This window comes from Ruditapes philippinarum, unplaced genomic scaffold (assembly GCF_026571515.1).
Source record: "Ruditapes philippinarum isolate M1 unplaced genomic scaffold, ASM2657151v2 ctg4742_1_1_1_1, whole genome shotgun sequence".
Taxonomy (NCBI): domain Eukaryota; kingdom Metazoa; phylum Mollusca; class Bivalvia; order Venerida; family Veneridae; genus Ruditapes; species Ruditapes philippinarum.
Genome location: NW_026861815.1, coordinates 115949 through 127439, shown reverse-complemented (window position 1 = coordinate 127439; position 11491 = coordinate 115949). Strand labels below are relative to the sequence as shown.

Sequence of the window (11491 nt, the reverse complement as noted above, 5' to 3'; positions counted from 1 at the left end):
ACTTCAGATAAACTTTACCCAAAATTCACTATTTTATCATAGAGCTATGATCTTTTATAAGTACAGTAGAAGTGCATAAGTGATAATGAAATTTTTCAGTATGTGTTAGATTCAAAAAGTAAATACTTTGAGCCACATTCTGTGAATGCCTATTTGCAAGTTTTCACTTGTATATTTTACATAGTACAATTTGTCTTATTAGCTGGTATGAACATTCAGTTTCTTATTAGCTCTGTTCCGTGTAAAATATGGAAATTGACAGTTGTTATAGCTGATCCAGTTTGTAAATAGCAATTTAAGACCAAGTAAAATGTCAAAGACAGAGTCAGTGGAAAATGGGTTAAGCTTTCCTACTTTAAAGTTTAATATTGCCTATATTATAACATTTGTATTTTGCCTTACCTCTTGTCTTAATTTACAATAAGTTAATTTGTCTGTTGTATTTTACAGATAACAGTGAAGAATGACCGGATCATTGATGGAAATTGGAACCTGAAAGAAGTCTATGTAATAAATGTAGACTTGTGACAGAATAGTTTATCATCTGGAACATAATATATAGTGCCATTATGAAGCTGACACATTTTCAGATACAGTTTGATAACCCCCATGGGGTATTTGCAGCAGGGGAAAAAGTCAGTGGACAGATAATGCTTAATCTAGCAAAACCAATGAAAATGAGAAGTAAGTTGGAATCAAGTTGTCTGCGCAGTCTGATCAGGATCCATGCTGTTCGCTATCAGTTTCTCTACTTGTTATAGGGTTTGTAAGCGACCAGCATGGATCCTGATCAGACTGTGCCGATCCATGCTGGTTGCAAACACATTACAATGTTTTGTCATGGCACGGCTATTATATTTGTTACTCTAGGGATATAGGTTTGTCATATTTGGTATGGCTGAGACTGTCAGCGGTTTCTCACTTAATTAAGAAGAAGCCTTAGCCTCTTGATTTTGGGAAAGATTGTCACTTAAATTGATAATTTGGGAAGTAAAAAAGCTGGTCAGATTTTTGGGAAAACTGCATGATTTAAAAAAAAAATCAATTGGAAAGAGGCCTTTTTATAAGCCTCTGTTATAAAAGGTGAAAAATCACTGGCTGTGTATGGAAATAAAGTAAAACATTTTTTAAAATCTTTGCTTATTCTTTTCTAAAGAGAAATTTTGAAGAACATTTTGCAGTGAAAAGTGAAATATTAGTAAAGCAGAAATATTTAAAAGATACCTATTATATTAACCCTGTACTTGCTAGAACTATACAGTCTGACTAGGCTCTACTGTTGGCTTACCAAATTGTAATTTTGATCTTGACATCCCTAAAATAGATAATTGACAGTGGACAGTTCCAAAAATCAAAGCTAAATCAGTCCATTTGAACAAATCCAGCATCTTATGGGTTATACTTATGCAGAAATATGATGCCTATTTTGAAGGCATACCTAAAGCATGAAAGGTATCCTTAAGCTTTTTATTTTGAAACTAAATGCTTAAATTGGTACATTGTGAAAACATGAACATTGCTTTTTTTATAGGCTTAAAGGTTCTTCTGGTAGGGGAAGGTAAAAGTCATTGGTCGAAAAGACGTGGAAAGACAACTGTTCACTATCGTGGATCAGAAACTTATTTGAATGCCTTAATTGTTCTGTTTGAAGGAGGTGAGTAAGGGTCACACACTTTTAAATTATTATCTAGTCTTTTGTATACATTTTAACACAACAAGTCATATGTGTTCTTTGGAAACTAGTCATTATGTGTTCTTTAAGGTTATTGTGATTAATTTTGCGGCCATTAAAATGTTAAACCATCAATTCTATGGTTTGTTCAGTCTGTTAGGCTTTTTTCCTTCAAAGGTGCTGACAATGAAATACCAGGGTTCTCACTAGGACTTTAAAACATGGAGTCCATGGACTCCCAACCCTGAAAAAGTTGGAGTCCAAAAGCTCGTCGCAATTAATATGTTTACAGATTAGTCATTCAATGCTCACAATAGCATTGCTGATATTTTGAATCTTCAAGAGTCTTCCAAAGTTTATAGTTATTCAAAAGAAACTCTGAACTACATAGTATAATTATTGTTTTGTTGTTAGTATTTATTATGAAATTATTTCATTATAATGCATCAACACATGGAAATCGGTTTTTTTTCTCACTTTTATACCAAATCAAATTTTATTCTGGTTAAATAAGTCCACTCTAAAGACAAAAAGTTTATATTTGTAAAAAAAACGTATATGTATATAGGCAGCGTTTAGCGGAATGAATAGGAAAGTCATGTACTGGGCAGGAACCAGTTTCCGGACATAATTCGAGTTTTTTTAATTGTCTATTTTTTAATAATAAACATGCATTAATAAAACTAACATACCAAAAACCTGAGCTCTAACTACGTCCGAAAACACAATTAATACTGCCTGGTGACGTAAGCAATGTACAAACTGAAGGGTTGAATTAGGTCATCAAAAGTGTAAATTGTTCACTCTTGCAGAACCAGTTTCCGGACATAATTATATTATGATAGGAAAACTAACGATCACGTGATAAGTCTCGGAAAGACTGAAAAGTGAAACGGATATTTTTGTGTGTACGGCAGCAACGAAGTGTGAAAGTGGAGTAAACCTAGCTGATTCGTTACAGATTTAGCTCTGGGGAATTACACCCAATGAACTTCGAATGAAGTACATTGTGCATTAATTGCTACCCCAAATTATATCCCGAAATAAACAAAATATTGCGCATGCGCAGAACAAATTACATGCCCCAAAGGGATATAAGGCTGTTTTTAAAACACAGGTAAGATATCCTCACGAAATTTTAATGATGTATCAATTTGGAAGGAAGTTTATTTTCTCAAACAATCAAACCAAGCATCTTCATGACATATAATACCGATCGTCATCGATAAAGCCAAAATTAAGCCGTTAGAATACTTGTCCGGAAACTGGTATTCTCCGGAAACTGGTTCCTGCCCAGTACAGCTTCACACAGTGTGTAAGAGATTCATCCGATCGACAATTATTTTAGCATCTTCAAAAGGGGGCAAATTGAAGATCGATATTTAAAGATTTAATGTTGATTAAATAATAAAGGAACAATTCATTCGCATGTTTGGCTTGGAAACCAAGAATTATACATATATGCTTATAGTGTATTTGCCTCTTTGCCTGAATGAAAATGAACAATAGGGTGGCATAGTGGTCTAGGTTTCTGCCTCTCAACCCAGGGATCATGGGTTCGACCCCTACTTGGGTCAGGACCATGATTCCTCATAATTTATGACACCAGTTCTAGTGAGTTGCAGGAAGCAGACTCTAAAGTGATAAATATAAGTTGTAAGCAATCAAGCTAAAATAATTATGAATATGTTTAAGCTAAACTTCAACGAATTCAAATCTTTCAGAAACGTGTGAGATAGCTATTGTAAATAAAGCTGACTGTTCTACTGAGATTACTGAGATTACTTTTAATCTCTTACAATGTAAAGAGCTTACCTGAGGACTTCCTCAACAACTCCAGTAAAATTCAGAGATCATGGGTTTGAGCCCTACTCGGGTCACAACCATGTTTCTTCATATGACACCAGTACTGGTTGGTTCCAGCACGGATTTATATTACAAGGATCGGACACTTTCGTTTTAGCTTAAAGTCTCGTCGCGCGCATGCGCGGAATCGCACATTGGATAAAGGTGGACAGAATGAGAGATGGCGGAACGCGCGGAATAAGAAATATGACAGATTTTCACAAGAGTGTGTGGTGTTATTGCAGCCTTGTGGAAATTTTTACACATATTAATGTATTGATACAGTATTATTTTGTGTCGCTAAAGTATTAATATATGAAAATATGCCGAAAGAACGCTGCAACGCTGAGTTAAAAAAAGTACCTAATTTAAAAAATATTCGCCCATTGTCAAGGCATACTCTCTACACTTTGACGCCCTTTTACTTCAAGCACAAATTATTACCGCGATTCAGATTAAGATAATTATTTTCTACATTGTTTAATGGTTGCAATGCAAAAAAATGTTTCTTGATTGCTTAAAAACTTTAAAAAAAATTCACGTTTGAAATTTGTCTTTTTTATGTGAATTATTTCAATATGATTTGAACATTTTTTATTTGATTACCTGAATATTAGTATAAATATAGTATTCTACTAATAAGTGTATTAAATTTATTTTCAGATCATTGAAAAAAGCGTTCATACATAGATGAATTCATTATATTGGCAAGGAAGAAACTTTTATTGGCATTCAGAACAGCTGTTTTATAATATTATTTTTTACGTTTAAACAGGTTTTTTTCATAGTTATCCTTCACAATTCACGTCAAATGATTTATTTGTCATACGTTAATTTTCATTATTTTTCAACTAAAGGACTATACAAATTTAGTTGTATATATTCAATATATTCAATTTCATTTATAAATGTTAATAAAGAAAATAGATTTACGTTGTATTTATATATATCCTCTTCAGAATCATTTTCTATCACACATACCATGGATTGTAGTTAAAGACCGCGCGTATACAAATATATATTCAAATTCTATTTGTTTTTGACGATTGAGAGTTGCAATTATCACATGTAACCTGGTAATGAAAGTTTGAAAATAAAGTTTTTCAATTATCACTTGTTACCTGGTAATTAACCCCCTTCAAAAGTAATTTAACTTCAAAGAATTTAAGCGATGTGTTAAAATAATCAAAAGTTACTTTTATTTCGCACAATACTGACTGAAACTGAAAAGACTTTATTGTTTTTCTAGCGTTACATTAAAAAATATCATAAATATCTTTCTACAGGCATTCAAATAAAAAGAATGATTAAAATATACGAGTGACATTGTAAATTAAGCGCCCGCAATACATTACCCGTAAAACAATTGAGCGGTAATAAATTTGACTACATAACCCAATAAATCTTGAATATTGCATCTTTGATCATCTGTGAATAACTAACAACATTTTTGGCTTCTTTTTTATTTTGAAATTGAATTTATTATGTTACCATAATAATGAATTTCAAATACCTGCTTTTTATATAAAAAAATGTAAATTTACCGCGGATTTCGTCAAGTTAATTTTTGAATCGTCGTTGCGGACAGATAAACCGTACCTTTAAAAAATAAATTAGATATTTGAATTAAACAAGTATTTTTCTTCAAAATAAACTTTAAATTTCCAAAATCGGATAATAAATGGAAAAGCTATATGGTATTTTGTAAAGTAGGTATCCGTTAGCGCTGGTAAATTATCGATCAATGTACCTTTATCGGGTGCACGACAAGATATTTAAGCATTTATATAGGGTTAACTGGGAGTGTCCAATCCCTGTAATATAAATCAGTGGTTCCAGGAAGATGACTTGAAAGTGATTATTATATAAGTTGCAAGGATTTGTTTCGCAATCAAGCTTAAATAAATATGTTTAAACCAACTCCAGTAAAGCTGAAAAATTACCATATGACTTTTACAGTGTTATGACAGGGAAGAAAAAAATAAATGATAACAGTTAAGTATGTGATGTTATTTTTCAGATTCACAGAGTGGTAATAAGGAACATCCAGCAGGAAGTCATGCCTATCCCTTCTCCGTACAGTTACATGCTAATTTACCATCATCATTTGAAGGGACCCGTGGCCATGTGCGATACGTATGTAAATGTACTATAGACAGGCCATGGAAATTTGATTCACATACAAAGCGTGCATTTACAGTTATTCATCATGTAGACCTTAATTATCTGCAACAGGCACCAGTTAGTAAATGCTTTCACAGCTTTTTACCTTTACCACGCTAGCTTGAAATACTTAAATGGACTTTTCCCATATTTCAATAAGCAAAAAAAATATTTATCATTTTTGGTGGCATAGTTGTGTAGTTTTTTTTCCCCACATTGGAAAATTTTATGACACGAATTTCCCAAATTTGCCATGTGGCATTTTCCCAAAATAGAGGAAAAAAAGCCTGATTTTAGTTCTATGATACTGAACTCCCATAAACTACCAAACTGTTTCATGTGTAGAAAAGGGCAAGTCCATTATATAAATTAAGAAGGATAAAAGATAACTTTTTTTAACAACATAATTTGTAAATAGAGGATATTCAAGTTTTTTCTATAAATACAGGATTTATTTTCAAAGAGTGTGATGAAAATAAATATTTCATGTGTGGCTACCGCCACAAGTGAAATATGATAATTTTCATCCTACAAGATGAAATTAAATCCTTTATTTATGGAAAGAAATCTTGAATTTTGTTTATTATATACATTTCTCTTTTTTGACATTACAATTTGAAAAACTTCCCCTTAAATTTTGTCTATTATTGAATTGAGAAGAAAGTAGTCCTGCAAGACGCCAGTGAAAATACAGAAAGTATGTATAGCTGCAGTGAAAAATATACTTTTACAGTTGAAATATGGAAAATGAAAATACATGTTTCATTTCACAAATATTTCTCAATATTTCATTTATAAGTTACATGTATTATATAATAATAGAATGAAATAAAAAGATGTCTGTAGATTGTTACCTTTTTATAGGCTTCAACTTCTTATCATATCTAACTATGTACTTTTAGGAAACTGTCAAAGACCTATATAAAGTATAGAAAATACTGATTTTTTTTGGTGAAATTTTAAAATTTTAACTATGTTAAATATGTAGTAAACTTAATACATGTTGAGATAACTTTGTCTTATTTGAAGTGTATGAAAATGACTGTATGATTATTTCTGTAAAAGTTATGATATTATCTGAACACTGCTATTATAATATTACATGTATATGAATTATAATCCATCAAACTGAACAAAACGATCTTTGACATTAGCTTTTCCCTATATTTTACTGCCAAATATAATACGGCTGTCTACCTTAGCCCAAAATAGGTATATTTTCCCCTAAAAATGCAATATTTTCCCCTGATATGCCCTATGCACATTCTTCACAAGAACCATGACATTGATTGAATGGCAGAAAGCTGTCCTTATAGATATCTTTTTGCTATGTACATGCATGTTAAATTGAATTGAAATTGAAAATTTTATAAAATGTGTGGGTAAATTCTATTCTTAGCTGTTGGAATTTGATTTTAAGTTTAACCCTCTTTTCTGATTTATCATGATATATTTTCTCCTTTAGAAAACCACAGGTTGTTTTAAAAATTGGAAAAAAAACAAAACAACACTGTTTGAAATGGAAAGAAAGTATTTGACTATTTATATTTCCAGATCCCGTTAGATGGGCAGACAAGACAGGATATCGAGGGTTGTTGTTGTAGTGCCGGATCGGTGGAAGCATCTCTGAGTCTTAATAAGACCGGATATGTACCCGGTGAACCGATTGTATTTGATATTCTTGTAGATAACCAAAGTGATTACAGAATAAATCAAGTAGAGCTGATCCTGACTCAGGTAAAATATGTTGTTCTTTCATATGATAATGTCCAAAGTCCAGATTATACCAACTTAAACCCAGTTCAAAAAAAGTAAAATATAACTATTTATATAGGCTGACACAGATGGGGCAAGGACAAAGCACTATAAAATCCCGAAAACAAAAAAGGCTTTAATCCTTGAAAAGTCTTTACAGGATTATTTACAATACTTTAGTTTATTTCCTTTATTCATCATACATGCCATTTCCAGACTGATTTCCCAGACACTAAAAAATGTTTCTAAAAAATAACATGACAGCATTTAACCAAGTATACCTATATTTACAACTTGCATATATTATGGTACACCAAAGCATGCACTGCGGTAGCATAAAGTAATCAGCATACCTGTTTTTATACTGTGACAATGCCGCATCAGATGAAAGAAAAAATGTTAAAAGAGCGGCTTATAAAGTTTTGTAAGTGGCAGGGAACATTCACTGTCGTCACCAAATATACCCGAAAAAGTCACCCAATTTATTAAAATGTACCACAATCATGTAACAATAGTCTGTTAGACCAAAAATTAAATGTACTTTTCTATTTTTTTTAATAAATTAAAACATTTCTAAGTAATCATCTTGGATGATAAAATAGTGCACTAGAGATGTTAAATTAATAGCAAAGTCTTACTTAGGAAAATGGGGGAAATGGGTTGTTTTAAGGGGAAGGTAACGGGTCCAGAGGTTTTTAGGGGAGGTGGCTATGTTTATCTTTGAAAATTCGGACATTTTTATTTTACAGACAAACGTACCGGGAATCTCGAGGGGCATTCCTATCATCGGGTCACCCAAAAAATTCCCCCAAAACAGCTTCATTTTCCCTCCTTCATTACAACTGTAATATAAAGCAGAGAACTTCGGAAAGAATTAATCGAGCGACACTCGTGCCATCATTGCCACCATCTGGGCTCGAAGGTTGCGGGATAATTGACATAGCCTATACAGTTGAGGTCAGTATATTATATTTGCTTTTTTTGATTATTTGAAGTGAAAAAATATTTTAAGAAATAAAAAAGTTATGATTACAGAAAATCAAGTTGGTATTATTTTTCATCAAGATTCCTTTTGATAAGCCATTGACTTGCTTTGTTCTTTGCAAACAGTTGAAAGTTCCGTGAAGTGGCTCAAAATTGAAGATAGTGATATAAGGTCACTCTTGCTTTTTTCTTGCAATACAGTTGAAAGTCCTGTGTAGTGGCTCAAAATTGAAGAAATTGATTTAAGATCACTGTTGCTTTTTTCTTGCAATACAGTTGAAAGTCCCGTGTAGTGGCTCAAAATTGAAGATATTGAAGAAGATCATACTTGGTACGATACCCCTTCAGGAACCTACATTCCAGGTGCCAGTACAGCCGTCCGCACCATCACTACAGCACTCACCGTCAGGACCTGTCACCGTCCAGCCTCAATCAGTGAACTTGAACATAGATCCTCTACCCCAGCCACCTTCGTATGAAGAAGGTAGCCTTTTTGCCTATAATACTGCATGTTTGTTTCGTCAAATTTCATTGAATTATTTTAACATTTATATTTTCTATAAATATACACTGCTGTACGAACATGATTTCTTCTTGCCTCAAGTAAAGGAATTTTGCTGGATTTTATGTATTAGGTATGAAGTTTTTCTTTAGAGATATATGTCTGTGTGTAAACAGTTGTTTGTGATAAAACCCTAACATAGTCAACAGTGGCTCGAGCTATATCTGCTGACAACCATTTATATTTGGTCATATAACCTGTCAAAAATCCTTTTATCGTCAAAAAACCCTTATAACATAAAGTTATTATCAATGTTCCAAAGGGACAGACTTCTTATCCCATTTGATTATCCCATTTGATTTATGAATCAATGATTTGGAAACAAATGTCCATTTGACACAAAGACCAAGATCAAATGACAATGTTGAAAATTTGTCCAAACATCAAACCAGCAACTCCTTGATTACAAATCTGATCCTGTCTCTAAGCTAATCTAAGAAGGCTGCCAAATTTAACACACATATCATGGTTGAATGCCAATGATTATACAAATTTTGTGTACCTTAAAAAGTAGCAAAAGATAGCAACACATTTTTGTTGTATAAATTGGAAAATTATGTTTTACAGTCATCAAATTTAGCATTGACCCGGTTGCCCATGGCCAGTGAAGATTAAGTCGGCCCAGTGTAAATTTTAAGAAAATTTAGTTAGATATATAGTAGAATAAATTCAAAACTGGAATTCCGACCAGTAAATTAAAAGTCTTAAATTCAATGACTTCTGTTTTTGTTCTGACTGAAACTTATTTCTTAGAATAATTCATGCATCTTTTCCCTTCTTTAGGAGTTGATGAAATGTTTTGTTTTTTTTTGTTTGTTTATTAAGCATCATATTGCATGTATATTTTACTACATTGGAATTATTTTTATTTATATTTAGCCTTAGCCCCTCCTCCAGCCTATTCAGAATGTGTATATGGGCGTACCTTGATCCGAGATGCTGGTGACGATGACCACACCACCGGAGATACAAACTGGGCACCAGCATACCCCTACTACGATTGGTCGACACTTCCATACCGAGGCCAGAGACCGGAGGTTGCGACAGCGGGCCCGCCCCAATATGATAATGATTAAAAGAATGAGTGTTTTTATTTGTCAGGATGTACATGACAGATGTATGATGTATGAGATTAAGCAATAGAAATGTATAGACTTTCTAGATACTGTATAAGTGGTTAATTTTGCGACATGGAAATATTTGCGATTTTGTAAATTGAAATTTTTCACAAATATTTCATCATCACACAAAAAATATTCCTTTTTAAGCAAATTTTTTTCAATCATTTGAAAACATGTTTTCATACAGCATCTTACATGAATAAGTTTGTACTGAGATTAATTTTTCTCATTGCTTGTTTGTTTAAATTTTGTCTTAACAAATCACAAATGTTTTAATGAAACAATATAATGTGTTAATATCACAGCATGTTATTCATATAACAAAATTATGTTTCAAAATATGCTTTGCCGCGCCTGACCAATTTAATGTTGTAAATTTGTACTAATAAAGTTTAACCTATACTAAATTCAAGAAATCAACAATATAATGTGTTAATATCACAGCATGTTATTCATATAACAAAATAATGTTTCAAAATATGCTTTGCCACGCCTGACCAATTTAATGTTGTAAATTTGTACTAATAAAGTTTAACCTATACTAAATTCAGGAAATCATATTTTCGCAAATATTTCAGCAAGCAATATGTCCACTTTTTGACTATCGCAAAATTTTTGTGATGCATAAATATCTACTTATACAGTATTATATTTTTTACATAATGAAAGAGTTTTCATGCCACCGGAATGTTCCCCACCATGTTTACATAATACCACTGTCTCCAGTAATGTTTTATACCAATATTCTTGATAGATTTTAAAATTGATATTTTTTATCATATTTAAATGACTTGTGTCAAATTAATTTGAAATTTACTTTCTTCAAAGAAAAGAAGGTAAATCATATTTTATTTGTCTCCAAATATATTTTTCTAAATGTTTTAGTCAGTTTTATTTTATTTTAAAACTATGCACAATCTTTTTCCCTGTGTAATTATTGTTGTATAACTTTTTGTGCCCCCACGTTAGTGGCGGGCATTTAGATTTACCCTTGTCCGTCCGTCTGTCTATCCGTCCGTCCTTCCGTCCGTTCACTTTTGTGTCGCACGTAACTCAAAAAGTATTTGACCTAGAGTCATGAAACTTTACAGGAATGTTGATCAGCATGTGTTGTTGTGCACCTGGGTATTATCGTCTGGATATTTTTAGTTTTTTTAGAGTTATTGCCCTTGACTTAGTAAAATTTTGCAATTTTCAACTTGTGTCGCATGTAACTCAAAAAGTATTTGACCTAGAGTCATGAAACTTTAAAGGAATATTGATCAGCATGTGCAGTTGTGCACCTGGGTATTTTTGTGTTGATATTTTTAGTATTTTCAGAGTTATTGCCCTTTATTTAGTAAAATTTTGCAATTTTCAACTTGTGTCGCATGTAACTCAAAAAGTATT

At 32.3% G+C, this 11491-nt stretch overlaps 1 protein-coding gene across 1 annotated transcript; it reads left to right on the top strand.

Annotated features, from left to right (window-relative positions):
• The first annotated feature begins 431 nt into the window (after positions 1-431).
• LOC132716914 (arrestin domain-containing protein 17-like) lies at positions 432-10499 on the top strand. The gene is made up of 7 exons (XM_060700250.1): positions 432-684; positions 1532-1654; positions 5538-5758; positions 7235-7491; positions 8185-8392; positions 8696-8903; positions 9861-10499. Exons 1-7 carry the CDS (start codon positions 570-572, stop codon positions 10055-10057), a joined length of 1329 nt encoding a protein of 442 aa, XP_060556233.1. The 5' UTR covers positions 432-569; the 3' UTR covers positions 10058-10499.
• Positions 10500-11491: the final 992 nt, after the last annotated feature.